Source organism: Candoia aspera, chromosome 3 (genome assembly GCF_035149785.1).
Source record: "Candoia aspera isolate rCanAsp1 chromosome 3, rCanAsp1.hap2, whole genome shotgun sequence".
Taxonomy (NCBI): Eukaryota; Metazoa; Chordata; class Lepidosauria; order Squamata; family Boidae; genus Candoia; species Candoia aspera.
In genome coordinates, this window is record NC_086155.1 from 101,196,571 (window position 1) to 101,214,363 (window position 17,793).

A 17,793-nucleotide genomic window follows, 5' to 3' on the forward strand; every position below is an offset into this window, starting at 1 on the left:
ATTAAAGTATCTAAATGCTTTGAGCACTTTTTAGTAACAGGCACCTATTAGTGGTCCTTTAGATTCCAATTATTCTGTGCCCCCAATTATGTAAAAACAAATTTACTGTTGTTATTGTGCTTATGGCTAAGGATTTATGCTTTAAGTCCTCACAATAAATACTGCAAGTAAAAAAAATAATTGTTATTTAATCTCATGGTACAGATTTAGTATAATTTAGGAGAGACTTGAAGGAATAGGGAAGAAGGGGAAAAAGTATCTATTGGAATTACATGTGTTATATTTTCACTACTTGTTGGGTCTATTCAAGAGGAAAAATAAATGAATCTACTGCATAGTTCTCTGCAATGCTTGTCCAAACCTGAGTTCCATTATTTTCTCTGTGGTTTACACCACAGTATGAGGCATAATTTTAAGATGGCCTTGTGTAAAATAGCTGTGATTGGACTAGTTTGTATTAAATCTCATGAGCTCTTCTTTATTTCAGCCACAGAAACAGCAAAATGATTCCTAATGGTTATTTGATGTTTGAAGATGAAAACTTCATTGAATCATCTGTTGCCAAGTTAAATGCTTTGCGCAAAAGTGGCCAATTTTGTGATGTTAAGCTTCAGGTAACATAAGAATGTTGTATTTTATGCTTGCTGATGCTGAGTTTCTAATATATTCATAAATACTTGAAATTGGGTATCTATTTTGTTAATTTTATTTCGAATATATAACAAAGCATTATAAAAGTGGCCTTTTATTGCGTATTGTAATATCCCATCACACTACTTGGTGCAGGTTTTTTTAAGCCTCATTTTCAGTTTTCTAATTATGATCATGATCACTCCAAAATCAATCTTAATTAAATACTGAATTATGATAGAGATGTCTTAATTTTTTCTGTTTAAATTAATAAGAGGTAAAAGTGCTTTGCTAAGTCTCTTGGTACATCATGAGTCACCCAAACTATAATTAATCTTAACAGTTTTATAATGTGAATAGTTTCTATTTCCAATTTAATAAGTAATATAGGGTTTTGTTTTAATGAAGGTCTGTGGACATGAGATGTTGGCTCATAGAGCAGTACTAGCTTGCTGCAGTCCTTATCTTTTTGAAATCTTCAATAATGACAGTGATTCTCATGGAGTTTCTCATGTGAAATTCGATGATCTTAATCCAGAGGCTGTTGAAGTCTTGTTAAATTACGCTTACACTGCTCAGTAAGTTGTTCTTTTTCTATATTACAAACATTTTTTTCTTTATACTCTGTTCAGAATAAACCTTAACAATAATTATGTCATTTTAACAGATTGAAGGCTGATAAAGAACTGGTCAAAGATGTATACTCCGCAGCTAAGAGGCTGAAGATGGAGAGAGTTAAGCAGGTAAAATGGGCTTTGGCAGGTAGCAAAACCTGAATGACTTGCCTGGGTTCAGAAGCTGAGCATGTTCAGGCTTAGTTAGCACTTGACTAGGAAATCAGTAACCCATTTCCATGGTGCTGCCAAGATACACAAATATATCCATGAATGTGCACAGGATTAAGCTCAACTATACCTTAAAATGTAAAGACTGAAGACATTTTTATAGTTTGAGTTATTTGTTTTAAGGTAAAGGTAAAGGTTTCCCTTGACGTAAAGTCCAGTCGTGTCCGACTCTAGGGGGCGGTGCTCATCTCCGTTTCAAAGCCTTGGAGCCGGCGTTGTCCATAGGACACTTCCGGGTCATGTGGCCAGCATGACTCACGGAACGCCGTTACCTTCCCGCCGAAGCGGTACCAATTAATCTACTCACATTTGCATGTTTTCGAACTGCTTGGTGTGCAGAAGCTGGGACGAGCAACGGGAGCTCACCCCGCCGCGCGGTTTCGAACCGCCGACCTTCCGATCGACAGCTCAGCGGTTTAACCCGCAGCGCCACCGCGTCCCCGTTTTTTTTTAGCAAGCACTTAAAATGTATAAATAGGTATGCTAATTCATTTGTTATTTTTGAATGGGTTGAAATTTTATAACTTTTTATTTGAATATTAAAACCAGTAGATACAAACTTTATCCAAAGTCAATTAGTTTGAATAGCTGCTGGCATACTGCTTAGACTTCAGTTCTGGGGCCAGTATCACACAATGCATTTTTCTTAACCCTTTTAAGAAGTTATATTCTTGTATTCAAAGATATATCTAATACATGAACTGGATAGTCATAGTTACACATAGCAACAAAACTAAAAAAGGACTTAAGAGCACATTGTTCAAACTTGTACAAGAAGTCTCTTCTAATCATTGTAAATCTTTTAAATGAATTAGAGACAAGATAGCCAAGAAGAACCTAAACTCAATATTTTGTAGCTTTCAAGCCAGTGAATTAAAATATCTGGATTTTTATAGTAAAATAACATAGTTGTACATGTTGTAATTATTTCAAATATTTTTGTTGAACAGTTTAGGGAAAAATTTAGAAGGAAAAAAATGAGTGTAGAAGGGTAAGATACAAGTGGGGAAAAATAGTATAGAAATTATATCTTTTTCAGTATGTCGATTGTATATAAGTGAGTGTATTACATCATTTTAAAAGTCAAACTGTACAGAATACAGATGTCAGGAACTATGGTGAGCAAATGTGAATCAAAATTGTAAACTACAATATATCATAACATTTTTTTTTAAAGGTTTGTGGAGATTACTTGCTATCCAGGATGAATGTTGAAAGCTGCATCTCTTATCGGAACTTTGCAAGCAACATGAGTGATTTGCGATTACTGAACAAGATTGATGGTTACATTCAAGAGCATTTGTTGCAGATCTCTGACCAAGAGGAATTTCTCAAACTGCCACGTTTAAAGGTAGGCATCCTCTTTCCTCCCACCCCATCACCATGTTGCTACTTTTAAAATGAACACTAGTTGCCTCAGTTAAGTATTAGATGAAATAATAGCCTTTTGACAAAAAAAAATTGAGTGTTATCAATCTGATACCAGGAACATGTATAACTATTTAAATTCTTGATTGATTATGATACCATTTGGAAGTAAACAAGTATACTTTTAGCAGTACTTCCTGTTTTCTAGTTTAAAAAAATAATTGCATGAAAGTCAGTGTACATTCACTCGTTAGTTAGCACAGAGGCTGAGAGAAGGAAGATAGATGCCTTGGAACTGTGGTGTTGGAGGAAAATTCTGAGAGCGCCTTGGACTGCAAGAAGATCAAACCAGTCCATACTCCAAGAAATAAAGCCAGACTGCTCACTTGAGGGAATGATATTAAAGGCAAAACTGAAATACTTTGGCCACATAATGAGAAGACAGGACACCCTGGAGAAGATGCTGATGCTAGGGAGAGTGGAAGGCAAAAGGAAGAGGGGCCGACCAAGGGCAAGATGGATGGACGATATTGTAGAGGTGACGGACCTGGGGGAGCTGGGGGTGTTGACGACTGACAGGAAGCTCTGGCGTGGGCTGGTCCATGAAGTCACGAGTCGGAAGTGACTGAATAAATAAACAACAACAGTGTACATTCACTCTTTAGTTAGCACAGTTGGGAACACTGATTGCACACACTTGTAATGTTAGTGTAATGGTTGCCTATTCTAAAACGCTATCAGACTCATGAGCAGGAATTCAGAGATATCTGATTTATTAAAGAATAGTATGCAGGATCACAGAGAAAGCTGAGAATGATAAAAGCGCGCCAAATATAAACTAAAAACCCTCGGTGCAAATGAAATCCCTCCCCCTGTAGAATCTTCCCAAGTTCACAATCCCAGGTGCTCCTAACGGTTTCTGATGGTCTGCGGGAAAAGGCCTTGAACAGAGAACATAACCCAAACACATTCCATTGTAATGAACACAGATACAGAGCTTGGTACAAGGTTTCACAGCAGCTCCCTCCCAAATAGAAACGCGCGTCAGCGCCATGGCATGTGAAACGTTACAATGTTTAAGATACATTGAAACAATGAACATGACATACTGCCCCCCCAAAAGAAAGGAAAGACTAAGCAGCAGGCTTCAAAGGGTAAGCAAGGTGGAAACGGCAAACTAAGGAACATTAACATGGCGGGCAGACACCCATTCAGGATGAGGAAAGTGTTTCCATTGGACCAGATACCGGAGGGTGCTTCGAAGCTTGCAAGAATCAACGACCTCCTTGACCTCAAAGTGCTGTTGGCCATCAATCATGATCGGAGCAGGAGGAGGAGGTTGAGGATGCCAGCGGGAGGAGTGGTGGACAGGCTTGAGCAAGCTGCAATGGAAAACAGGGTGCAAGTGTTTCAAATTGTGAGGCAGGTCCAATTTAACAGTAACTGGATTGATAAGACCAACAATAGGGAAAGGACCAATGAACTTGGGAGCAAGTTTTTTAGAGGGTTGTGGTGACTTGATAAATTTGGTAGATAGATACACCTGATCCCCAATCTTGAAGTCGTGTTGCAAGGAACGATGCTTATTGGCTTGGAACTTGTAAGCAGCCTGGGCATCGGCCAAAGCTTGTTGAATCACCGGCCAGGAATCAGACAGCTTAACAGCCCAGCCCGATGCAGAACATGTTTGGGAAGGGGGTTGTGGCAGTTCAGGGATGGGAACAAAGTCGTGACCAGAAACCACACAAAAAGGGGTTTGTCCGGTACTTTGATGGACAGCATTGTTGTAAGCCACTTCAGCAAAAGGTGGTAACTCCACCCAATCGTCCTGATGGTAGTTAATGTATGCTCTAAGGAACTGTTCAAGACTGGAGTTTAAAATTTCAGTAGAACTGTCAGTCTCAGGATGGGAAGACGTGGACAGTGCTTGTTTGGTGCCAATCAATTTTAAAAATGATTTCCAAAACTGGGAAGTAAACTGTGTCCCGCAGTCACTGACCAAACGGGAGGGGCTGCCGTGGAGGCGGTAGATGTGGATGAGAAATAGGCGCACCAATTGCGGGGCTGAGAGGATGGATGCACATGGAATGAAATGTGCTTGTTTGGAAAACAAAATATTTTACAAGCCAAATGACAGTTTTCTTCTGACTGGGAGGAAGATCCACAATAAAATCCATAGAAATCTCGTCCCAGGGACGGGACGGGCTGGCCACTGGCTGTAGAAGCCCCTGTGGTTTCCCCCCCCTTATGTTTTGACATGGCACAAACAGGACAGGAAGCAACATAGTCTTTTACATCATGTCTCAAGGTAGGCCACCAGAATTGACGAACCAAATGCAATGTTTTGACAAAACCAAAGCGTCCAGCAAGTTTATCATCATGGGAACGCTGTAAAATCTCAGCTCTTAAAAGTTTTGGGCACATAAAGGCGGTGTTCCACCCATTCCAGACCATTTTCAAAAGAAACAGTGTCTTTATTAGCTAGCAACCAAGTATCAGATTTCAGCGCCTGGAGAAAGTCCTTCTGTAACTGACAAGGAACTTGCACTTTCTGCTTCCCAGACTGGGCTGGGGGCGGGGTTGCCTGTGCACGGGTCTGACTCCAAGTGGCAGCAACCAAACCCAGTTGTGGTTCAGTGAGAACAGTCCCAACCATATCTGCCCCCTGGTCAAAATCCTGAGGTAAATGCGACAAAGCATCAGCCAGAAAGTTTTTCTTTCCTGGGATAAATTTTAACTGGAAGTTGAAATGACTGAAAAACTGAGCCCAGGGAATTTGTTTAGGACTGAGACGCCACGGGGTGCGGAGGGCTTCCAAATTCCTGTGATCGGTCCAAACCTCAAAAGGGCATTTGGCGCCTTCAAGGAGGTGACGCCAGGCTTCCAAAGTGGCTTTTACAGCAAAAGCCTCCTTTTCCCAAACATGCCACCAGCGTTCGGTTTCAGAGAATTTCCTGGACAGATAAGCGCAGGGTTTTAAGTGATTTTCAGAATCTCTCTGTAACAAAATAGCCCCAACTGAGGAGTCAGAAGCATCAACTTGGACCACAAAGGGGCGTTCGGGATCGGGGTGCTGTAGAATAGGCTCAGCAGTGAAAAGGGATTTCAGTTTTTCGAACACTGCCTGGCATTCAGGCGTCCAGTTCAGCACTGCTCCAGGATGTTTACCTTGCGGTTCTCTCCCAAACCCTTGGTACGGAGTAAATCAGTGAGGGGCAAGGCAATCTCAGCGAACCCCTGGATAAATTGGCGATAATTACTGAACCCGAGGAAACTTTGCAATTGCCCCCGGTTGCGGGGACGTTCCCAACTTAAAATCGCCTGAATTTTTGCAGTGTCCATTTCAATGCCTTTGTCAGACACCTGATAGCCCAGATAGTCAAGTTGGGTCTTGTGGAATTCACATTTGGCAAGTTTGGCATAGAGTTTGGCATCTCGAAGCTTGCGTAACACCTGTTTGAGGAGACTTTGAACATGACAGACGAATTGAAGATAAGCAGTTTTGCAGCAATGCCACCTCAGCAAGAAAAGATTCTATTTTTGCAAGCCATTCGCTGTTGCTTAGTGTGACATATTAGCCCAGACTTGGGTACATTTGCATAATTGTAATGGAGTGAAAATCACTTACACTACATAACTTGAATATAATTTTTATTAAGAATTTAATTACAATAATAAAAACTAATATAAACTAAACTTAGAGCAAGAGAAGAGACTAAAGAATAAAGTGCAGGAAAAAGAAAAAAATGAATATAATAAAAAAAATGTGGCTTCCAGCCTTCAACACAACAAGTATAAACAAATTTAATAACTCTTTACCTCTTATAAGGTTACAAATATCTCTTCATCCCATATCCCATCCCTTATTCATAAGCAAATCCATGAAACATCAACTCCTGGTGTCAGGAGTCCATAAAGGGTTGCCAGAACTTTGCAAAAAAAAGTTATTTTAACCTTGATCAAATAAACCAACTTTATATTCTATTCTATTTTACTTCTAACAGCCTTAATCTTTAATTCAATCAAATATTGTTATAGGATTTGGTTTCTCTTCAATTATTTTTTATCCCATTGCACAGATTTCTTCAAGACTTTAAAAGCCTCTTTTATAGATCCAATGAAATATTTTCCAGGTCATTCTCTTGGTTTATCATTTGTATTTCCCTTTTAATTTTTAAAACTTCAGCCAGTTTCTTTTGTATATCCAGTAAAGCATCCTTTTCCAAATCATTCTCTTGGCCTGTCATTTGTAATTCCACTTTCTGTACTTTCTCTGTCTTGTCAGATAAAATCTGTTCCACATCTGTCTTTCGTTCATTAACATCTTTTAGACATAGTTTATCCATAGAAGTAGACATCATCACTGACAGTGTTGATACTGTAGTTACTAATTTCTGGTTCCATTCTTCAAAGATCTCCTTTAACATTTCCCATGTTATATTGTTTTGTGTCATTTTGTAAGTCCCAGTATTAACTGACATCAAGAAAAGGCTTATATTTTTTTTCTTTTTTCTTCTAAAATCTTTAGTTCCCTCTAGTGTCCAGTTTCTAAAATCATCACTTTTCTTTGTTATGACTTGCAATAGCCAGGATAGCCAAAATAAATCTGTTTCCCACGAGAAGCTGTTTATTTTTTATAGCTAATACAAAATCTTATAGTAAAAGTCAATATTCCAAATTTATCTCGACCCTTAATCTGTTTATAACTTTCTTAGATAAAAATCTTATTTAGCGTTTGGTGTTCATTTCAAATTCTTTAAGTTCTTAAGCTTATAATTAATTTGTTTTTTGTTCGGAGTTGAAGATAAACTCACCCGATGAAAACTTTTCAAACTTGTCATTCCAAAGGACTCAGATAGCTTTAGGATGCTTAATAGGCAGTTTCCGAAAGTGATTAGAAAATGTCAGCCTTACAAGGTAGACCAGACAGGAAACACAACCAGATGAGCTAATTCTACTTAATTGTCAAGCTACATTAACAGAACCTTGCAAGTCTGAAAGTACATCTCCCCCACCCACCCCGTCTCCTTTATAGCCCAAGAAACTAGGGAGGGTCTCTTCTCAGCCTCTTGCCCTTCCCACATTCCTGCTGTGGGCTCAGCTGCCTTTTATCTGGCCTTCCCTTGGTTGGATCTCTTTGTCCTGTCTCCCAAGGTCATTCCCACATACCCTTACAGAAAGAGAGGTTTGCAAACACAGTGTCCTTTAAAAGGCTCTGCTGTGGTTGCGAGCAAGATGGTTGATCTCATTGTCTCCCAGCACTCAAACCCACAGAAAACCACTGTCCTGCAGTCTCCTTGCAAGAAGCAGCTGTCTGGAGCACATGTGGGCAATCTCCATCCTTTCCTTATCCAGAGAGGATCCAAGGAACCGGTCTACTCAGTGATTCCTTGGTCTTCGCAGCAGTCATTGGCTCCGCTTTCATTGAGCAGTCTTCAGTTCACTATACCTCCCCCAAAAGTCCACTAGCACTACATAACTGATTCCAATCAGGTATAGTACTTTTGTAATAATAGATGATTTAATATTAGGGAATACCTAATAAAATTTTAAATCTTTTTAAAAATTAAAGAAGTTCCTCCCTACATTTGAATTTCTAGGCAACTCTGGGGAGAATGTTTGGTTTTTCTTCCAGAAAAGTTCAAAAGTTTTAATTTTTCAAAATAGAAAAGCATTGTAAAACCTGTAGGATACTTTTAGCTCTCCATATACTACTTAGTAATAATAAGGAAAATGAGTAATTTTTGTTAATGAAAATGAACAACTACTCCCTATAGTTCATACATTGCACTAAGTGTTGGCTGATTAACAATGGTTTATTGACTAAATCACAGTGAACTAAGTTCCCATATCATACATAGTTGTAAGCCATAGTTTATGGACAAATCATAGCTTAGCAGAAGGTAAATAAAACAGCACATTCTAGGTAATCATCTATTGATATAAGCAGTAATGTGTAATTATCATTTGGCAGGGTTGTCTTTTCTAGTAGTCTCAGTTATTCAAATAGAGTTGAATTTACCCATCCTCTCCCCAAGTGATAAAAAATAGGTAACTAGAATAGGTTGAAACACCAAATGGTAATTCATACCACATCATAGTTGAAAACCACTAGGGACATAAGAATTGGGGAAGACTAACAGAAGTTCTATTTGTTTGTTTGTTTATTCTTTTACCTCACCTATTGACAGAAAGTTAAACTCTATTGTTTAAAATGTTAAACATTGCTTGTTTTGAATGACTTAGTATAGTTCAAAAGCCATAGAATATAGACTTACATAACTGCTTTTTATTTTGAAATAACTTCCAGGTTGTATCATTTGAGATAATGAATATATGATGTCATTTGCTAGCTACACTTCTAGCTTGTTCGTGATAGATGTGAATTTGGCAAGAGATGTCATGCCCTTATATACTGTCTGTGTTCAATGGAGTGAAATAACCCACAACCAATTGCTAATTGCTGTTTAGATTACAGTTGACAACTTTCCTCCCTATTGAAAATATAAACCCTATTTAGATTCAGTATTATACAAAAATATGTGTAAAATTATAACCCATCAGAAATAAAGAAATCTTTATCATATTTACTATGTTTGTTTGGGGTTGTAGACTCTTAACTAGAATAAATTTAGGGTTGTGCTTAATGGCCTTGATGTGCTTTTCTTTTTATTTCAGCTGGAGGTTATGCTTGAAGATAATGTTAGCTTGCCCAGCAATGGCAAACTGTATACAAAGGTAATCAACTGGGTACAGCGCAGCATTTGGGAGAATGGAGACCGTCTTGAAGATCTGATGGAAGAGGTTAGTTTTAAGAACATGAGATTGGGCCATCTTTAACTACTACGTTTTTCTGAAATTAAGGATGATCCCTTTTCCTTTTTTTTTTCTTTAAAAAAAACTATGAAGAATTTAAATTTTACTGTAGGTATCCCTAAGCTGAGAAACTAGGGGGGTCCCAGGTGAGCTGCTTAAACTGTTCAATCTGGTCTTCTGTCTTTGTCAGTTTTCTTTACACAACTTCAAATATAGTAGTTACCTTCACTTTAAATTTGGGGAGGTGGTTTAAAACTTGTTATGTTCTTAATATATTCTTTTTACAGGTTTTACTTAAAGAGAGAAAGTAGGTCAAAGGTTCTAATGGTTGTTCCTCCCCATTGATTTATCTCCCCATAGGTTTATTAACAAAACTAGGATACTCATCGCTGAAGGACCATAGAAGAAACTTCAAGTGTAATGACACGTAACGAAGCAGCAGTTCTGCCCCAGTTCTCCTATGAAAATTCGCTGTGGGCAGAGAACGATGATGATGTTTAATGGTGTTTACTTCTTTACAGGATATTTTAACAATTGAAAAGTTTTGTGTAATTAACTAGCCTGATTCATGAACATAACTTCAACAGTTTGGTCTAAATATGAAATTCAGTGGAGATAAACTTTTCCAAACAATTTGAAATGTATATTTAGTTCCCATCAAAGGGAAGCCTTAACCTCTAGAGCAGTTGTTTGCTGTTTTTCTTTTATACCTTAGAATCTAAGTTACATAATCAGATTTCCCTTACAGTATTAATGCATTTCAACTGAGGTATAGTAGTTGGCAACAGAAGTTCCTGAAATGAAAAGTAGGTCCCTTGTCTTTTTTGCAGTCCTTTTTATAAACCACAAGTGATTGATTTACATATTTTAAAATTCTGTTTTGCAAAAAGAAATTTGTACAATTTATTCTGAAAGATAATGTATGTTATACTTGTTACACATTTGGATGTTATGGCACAGGGAATATAGAAGTCAAGAAGATTTATTTTGAGCTGTGAGAACAAGGATGCTTTATCCAATGTTTGAAGATCTGCCATCATGAGAGAAACTTCCTTTTTAAAAAAAAAAAGATGCCGTTCTGCTAGATGGAGAGAAGATCAGGCTGCGCTGCTGGAACCCTTAGGAAGTTTCTGTACAATGTACCATTAGTTAAGCAGCAATGGAGACTATAGCCACATTGCTGTTCTGTTGTTTTTCAGGTTCAAACGTTGTACTACTCAGCTGATCACAAGCTGCTTGATGGGAATCCACTAGATGGACAGGCTGAGGTGTATGGCAGTGATGATGACCACGTTCAGTTTGTGCAGGTACAAAATGCACATGGTCTGAGGTAACCTCAGGTAAAGCTGGGTAGAGTAGTATGACACAACTAAAGTGTTGTGTAGTGCAATTAAAATAAGACGTTTTCAGTTTAGAAGACTAGGGAAATATCAAACTCAGGGTAATGGTGTCTTCCTGGCTCGATTCGTTTTAAGCTATGCAGTAATGCAATTAATATATGCGAAATGCTGTGAAGCCAAGAATAGGATTAGATATTTAACTTAAGCTTCCATGATGGGGAAAGAAGTATATATGCTGAGAAGACGACTATGGCAGAACAACAAACCTCCCCTTTCTTCGAGATTGTGGACAAAAGAATTGGCGTAATTCAGGAGTACTGGAGAAAATAGGACTTGTTTCTGTCACAAGTGGCTAGGTGTCAAATCACAACATAATTTTGAAATCCTGGTGTAAGCAGCGGGCTCAATTGAGCAAAAAGGTTTGTCATTGCAGGAATAACTTTGCGTTCTGGATAAGTGTTGCTTATGCCAGAAAGCAATGGAAAGTTTGAGTTTCATGTCATGAAAATCTTACTTGCTTTCTGGATTTAGTAATAAGTTATGCTGCCATGTTTTGACTTACTTTGAAACAAAATTCAAATTAGATTTAATCTTGAGGTTGATTTCTGAATTTACAAGAAGTAGAGCAAGAGATGGCATTACAGTTTCTCAGCTGCCATTTAGTAAGCTTTTCACTAGCGTTTAATATTTGAAGAAGGTAAATGGCATTAACCTAGGCACATCTACTTAGAAATGAATCCCACTGGATTTAGTGGAGCAGAGTAAAAAGGAGAAAAGGCTAGGATATTGGAACAAGCAGCCAAATGAAAGATAACAGATAAGTAGAAGAAGAAACAATGAAACAGAAGAAAGGGGAATAGGAAGCTCCATTGCAGAATAACTTTATTCTAAAAATATAGATCCCCCTAGTCTTAGTGGATAAACCCTATAGGCAATAAGGGGCAACATTTATTTATAGTCAGAGAAAGTTGGTGCAGCAGCTAGGTTTAAACCACTGGAGTGTAAAAATAATACAGAATAGATTTAACGTAGGCAATCTATAAAGCATTAAATATACAATTTTGTAACAGATTGGCTGAGTTTATGTTTTGTGCTAAGCATTTGCCTTAGTGCAGTGCATGAACCCAAGTCTTGTGATTTGTAAGCCATGGCTTGTACTATGTGTGAATATAGTTTGTAATACCTTGATTTCGATAAACACTGATTTGCTGTACAGGAATAAATGACTACATTTTAAACTGGATCATCTGTTCTAAAATCCTCAGTTGATACTAATATACTTTGAAAGAATGTAAGGAATTGTATTTTTTGTTAGAAAGTAGACCTGTGAACCTAAGGATAGTAAGTGATGAAATGGAGCAGAACATTATTTTATGGATAAAGCATTAACTCTTTCATTTTGCTGCTAAAGTATTCATCAAGTTGTCTGTGTAGTTGTGCTATTGGATGAGGCTCCACAGCAAATAAATAAAATAGTTCTGAAAACAAAGGCAGAGCAAATTTTGCTCCCTGGCTAGGTTTCTGTAGCTGCCTTTTGATTTTGCAGAAAAGACCACCCCGTGAGAATGATCTCAAGCAGTTAAGTAGCAGTTCTTCTGGAAGTCTTTCTCCAAATGCAGCAGTGCCGAATCTTAAACATGAGTGGAAAATTGTTGCTTCAGAGAAGACCTCAAGTAAGCCAAAGTTTGTTGCTGGTTTTAAATTTAGATTATTTCATTCATGTTAAACTCAGAAATAATGGGAGGAAGCAAACAACTGCAAATGTGCATAATAGGGGTTCTTTTTCCTTGAATTATTTAAAGGTTTTTGGAATTCCAACACTTCTAGAGAGTGAAGATGCAGTTCAGCTTGAGCACTTCGGTATGCTGGAATTGAAATGTATGTTTTCCTTTTCAGATAACACCTACTTGTGTCTTGCTGTTCTGGATGGTGTCTTCTGTGTGATTTTCCTTCATGGTCGTAACAGTCCTCAGAGTTCCCCAACTAGTACTCCACGGTTGATGAAAAGTTTGAGTTTTGAGGTTCAACCAGATGATCTTATAGAAAAGGTGATGTCTCCTATGCAATATGCTCGATCTGGATTGGGAACAGCCGAACTTAACAGCAAGCTTGTTGCTGCAGGTAACATACCATAATTCTTTATACCTGGGTTGAGCAATATGTTGCCCTCCAAATCTTTTGGAACTGGAGATTAGATAAGCTCACCGTTGGCCATGCTAGCTAAAGTTAGTGGAAGTTGGAATTCATAAAAATTTGGAGAGTCACATATTGTCTAAGCTTTTTAAACGCACAATATTTAGCTAACCCAATAATACATCTTCCATATGCTCTTTTACAACAAGGTGGCTATAACAGACAAGAATGTTTGCGCACTGTGGAATGCTATGATCCCCAGACAGATTGCTGGACTTTCATTGCACCAATGAGGACTCCAAGAGCTCGATTCCAGATGGCAATTCTAATGGTATGTTGTGAAGTGAACAGCCATACCTCCATCACATGTTCATTTCCCTGCTAAAATCTATTTAACCACTGCAGTGTGTTGGATTAGAAGGAGATAGAAGGGTGTGATTCTCGGGGGGGGGGGTGTCAATATTGGGCGAGTGTCATATTTTATCTTGGGCTTTGAGCTAAAGGTTTAATACTAGACCATTATGCTTTCTTAGTGGTTTTCATTATTCTGATTTTAAAACTCTTCTCTATTAATACACAAACAGATATAGAATAGATAATATAATTTAAAAGATCATTTCAATAACATTTATTTTTGTAACTCAGGGACAGCTGTATGTTGTTGGTGGATCAAATGGACACTCAGATGATTTGAGTTGTGGGGAGATGTATGATCCTGAAATAGATGATTGGACTCCTGTTCCAGAACTGAGAACTAACCGTTGCAATGCAGGTAAATATCTACAGCACTCTATAAAGTTATTTATTTTAAAACTTGCAAACTGTAACTTCATTTTTTTTTTCTTTGTGTAAACAGGAGTATGTGCACTGAATGGAAAACTGTATATTGTTGGTGGGTCAGATCCCTATGGACAGAAAGGATTAAAAAACTGTGATGTCTTTGATCCTATAACAAAATCTTGGACAAGCTGTGCTTCGCTAAATATACGTAAGTACATAATTTGTTTAGGTTTTGGAGTGATTTACTCTGTCTCCTTGCAGATTTTACTTACTTTGCCGTAGAAGGGGTCAGAGTTTACCAGTGGCAGTTTATGCTACTGAAAATTGAATCCAGGAAAAATTACATGTTGCAAGTAAAGTGCAGTAGCAGAATTTTCCAAAATACATGAGTGAAAGCGGCCATACGTAGAATCCTTGATGTTAAAATAGCTGTCATTAAGAGACTTCATAGAACTATTTTATTCTTTTCTTTCTCTGTTAGCTTATTGTGGTTTTCGACTTTATAGGTAGACACCAGTCTGCTGTATGTGAACTTGGCGGGTATTTGTACATCATTGGAGGAGCTGAGTCTTGGAATTGCCTTAATAGTGTGGAGCGTTACAATCCAGAAAACAATACTTGGACTCTAATTGCATCTATGAATGTGGCTAGGCGTGGAGCTGGTGTTGCTGTTCTTGATGGTAAGCTCATGGGATTGGAGAAATATTACAGATTCTGGCTGCAACAGTTGTTTAAGTGCCTTGAATTTGTGACTGCAGCAGCACTTCCATATTCTTTTAATCAGCCTTTATACTACAACATCAAGCTGAATATAGATTCATATACATTGCCTTGTTACACAGATAGAAAGGGTAGAGTACACATGTATATGCGCATATATATGACTGAAAGTTGTGAAATGGGACCGTCAGGCTACTTCAAATTTTGTCCTGGTTACAAAAATAACTTCTGAAGAACTGTTTTTCCTACTTGTTGCCATTCAGTGATCCACACATGTGACATTAATGGGATATACCTGGATGGGGTTCTCTTCCCATGTATCAGTGGAATAAATTATAGGAATGTACAAACCATTTTGTGCATAACTGTTGCGTGGAACAAAACAACTGGATTTAGGTAATCCATGTCTTAGCTCAGATACTTTTGATTTTGAGTGCCTTGTTCCCTGCACTGATGAAACATGCTCTTTTGGTCCTGGCAGAAGTGGCTTTTCAGAAAATAAAGACATCAGAGCTTAGGGAAAGGGAGTTGGTGGGATAAGTTGCACCAGGAAGATCAGAAGCCAGTGGGAAGTATCACACTGGGGCATCAGCAGCTATAGGGAAGAAGGAAAGATGCTAGGGAGGGAAAGAAGGGTAGCTGGATTAGTAGGTTACGCTGTACTGGGAGCAGCTGTGGGGAGAGGGAGAATAATGCAAACTAGCCTTGCCCATTCAGATGGTGTTTTAGCCCAAACCCAGAACAGCAAAAGCATTCCAAACTGACTGACCTAAAACAGTTTGGCAGAACTTAAATTTGTCCGGAGTTCTAACAAAACATTTTTCCATTTCAAGCACACCTCTAAGTGATAAAATAGTTTGGACCAAGCCCTTAGGTGCTTAAAGGCCCAGCTATCTTGAATATAAATGTGTGCATAGAAAAGTTCTCATTTGGGTCCCATAAGAAAACCAGTAAGTATGGAAGTAATTATAAATTTTGAGCTTGATCATTACAAAGGAAACTAATTAGTTCACAATACAATTAGCCTTTAGGTATCAAGCGCATTTTGTCTGGAGAATTGAGATTTCGCCTCTAATAAATGCATTTTTGGCACTTTACTGTGAAACAGTTCTTTTAAGCTTGTATCCTTATCTGCTTCTAGGAAAACTCTTCGTTGGTGGTGGCTTTGATGGCTCACATGCAGTCAGCTGTGTGGAAATGTATGACCCTGCTAAGAATGAGTGGAAGATGATGGGCAGTATGACCACCCCAAGAAGCAATGCTGGTTTTGCAACAGTGGCCAGCACTATCTATGCAGTGGGAGGATTTGATGGCAATGAGTTTCTGAACACAGTTGAAGTCTACAATTCAGAATCAAATGAATGGAGCCCCTACACAAAGACCTACACGTTCTAATTTCCTTAAAACTAACAGGCTTAGTGATGTAATTGTTTTAGTAGAGGTACACATGTGAATAAGGTGGGGGGGAAGGGTTAAAAGTTGCCATCAGCAACAAAGCTTTTGCATATTGCATACTATTAATATGCTGTACATATTTTTTTTTAGAATAAATGAAGGGTGTTGTAAGCATTAGAAGTTACTTTAGACTTAACATTAGATTTTTCTGAGATAATAAGAATGTAAGTAAGTCGATGGCATATGATTTCACGAGCATCCCCCAATGTTTTGTTTTGCTGATTTGCACACACAAATATTTTTACTTTGGAATTTGTTTCTGGTGCAGGAAAGAAATAGCAGTCTTCATTATCAGCAATTATTTTATAGGCCTTTTTTTCTTAAATAACTGGAATAATCTCATAAGCCTTATTTAAATAGCTAAATGGCTTTATTTAAAAAAAGCTGACACACCTGCCAATTTGACTGCCTTTTATAACTTTTTATATATTAATAGAGCCAGAATTCTTATAACCTTGAAGTGACACGGCATACAAATGTATGATGCAAAGAGACAATCTCAAAATTCATAGACTGGAGTAAGACATTTAGTTTAACACCTTAAGAGCTATTAATTTTTTCCCTGCTATGAAGTTGTATGATCTGTAATACATAATTATTTTCATTGCATCTGAATGGAGTTTCTGAACATGAATGAGTGCGAAAGCTTAACTCTGAAATTCAGCCAGTGTAGAGGGTGTCTTCTGTATGGTTCTTAAGCAGTTGTAACACATGCAGAGTTCTAAAATGAAAAAAAAAGTCTGTGCTGTCTTAGTAAGGTTACCTATCTGAAAAATTATTGTATAAGTTTGTATCTTTCTACTGCAAGCTGAAAACATGCTGTAATACAAATTGTGTTTCATTTCTTTAACAATTGTTTAATTCTGATCCTGGAGAGTAAGTGGTCCTGGAGGTAATGTCGTAGTTCTTCGTACCTTGCTAAGTACTTTTTTAGCACTTTAAGGACATGATAGAGCTCTGCTGGATTTTCTGAGGGGGAATACGTTCTCCATGCCATGCATGCTTCTATGCATTTCAGTCGCATTCTCTGTCAGTCACTCTTCCAAGCTAATGAGTTTCACATAGTCTAGCCTTTTCTTGTGAGGAAGGGTTTTGAGCCCAATGATAATTTTTGTTGCCACCAACTGCCCTTTTCTGGTTCTAGCCTTTTTCAAGTGTGGTAACCAGGACTACACAGTACTGCAGATGCAGGTGGACCAGAGATTTGTATAACATTATAGTGTTGACCTTTTATTATTTTCAGCCCCTTTTCTAATAATCCTTAGCATGGAATTTGCCTTTTTCACAACTGCCATACAGAGGGTAAACTTTCATTATGCTATCCATTATGACCCCCAAATCTTCTGAGTTGTCACATTCCTTCAGTCCATATCTGAAACAAGTATGTGTTGTGTGTGTGTGTGTGTTCCAGTGTGTATTACTCTGCAGCTGCTTGAGTTGAATGGTATTTGCCATTCAGAAAAGAGATTGTTCTATAGTCTTCAGCCTCCCTGAATAGTACCATCCACAAACATAACCTAACTCCCTGCTTGCCCCAAAGTCACTCATTAATAAGTTAAAAGGCACTGGTCTCAACACAAAACCTTGAAAGGTTCATTTGTAAGAACCATCGAGGAGGAATTTTGGCAAAGGCTTTTTGAAAATCAAATGCACTAGAGATACTAAACCAAAAGGTTGAGAGGCACATTGATTCTTTGTAAAATCCA

General features: G+C 38.0%; 1 protein-coding gene across 1 annotated transcript; it reads left to right on the forward strand.

Moving 5' to 3' along the window:
* Nucleotides 1–467: 467 nt before the first annotated feature.
* Nucleotides 468–16,932, forward strand: IVNS1ABP (influenza virus NS1A binding protein). The gene is made up of 13 exons (XM_063298418.1): nt 468–614; nt 1,039–1,208; nt 1,298–1,373; nt 2,653–2,826; nt 9,522–9,647; nt 10,859–10,966; nt 12,546–12,672; nt 12,896–13,120; nt 13,342–13,463; nt 13,778–13,904; nt 13,989–14,120; nt 14,419–14,592; nt 15,774–16,932. Exons 1-13 carry the CDS (start codon nt 504–506, stop codon nt 16,025–16,027), a joined length of 1,926 nt encoding a protein of 641 aa, XP_063154488.1. The 5' UTR covers nt 468–503; the 3' UTR covers nt 16,028–16,932.
* The last annotated feature ends 861 nt before the right edge of the window (nt 16,933–17,793 follow it).

Coding starts and splice junctions, on each gene's coding strand:
- IVNS1ABP (XM_063298418.1), top strand. CDS start 504: ATGATTCCTAATGGTTATTTGATGTTTGAAGATGAAAACTTCATTGAA. Junction 13,905..13,988: donor AACTAACCGTTGCAATGCAG/GTAAATATCTAC, acceptor TTGTGTAAACAG/GAGTATGTGCACTGAATGGA. Junction 14,593..15,773: donor TGGTGTTGCTGTTCTTGATG/GTAAGCTCATGG, acceptor ATCTGCTTCTAG/GAAAACTCTTCGTTGGTGGT.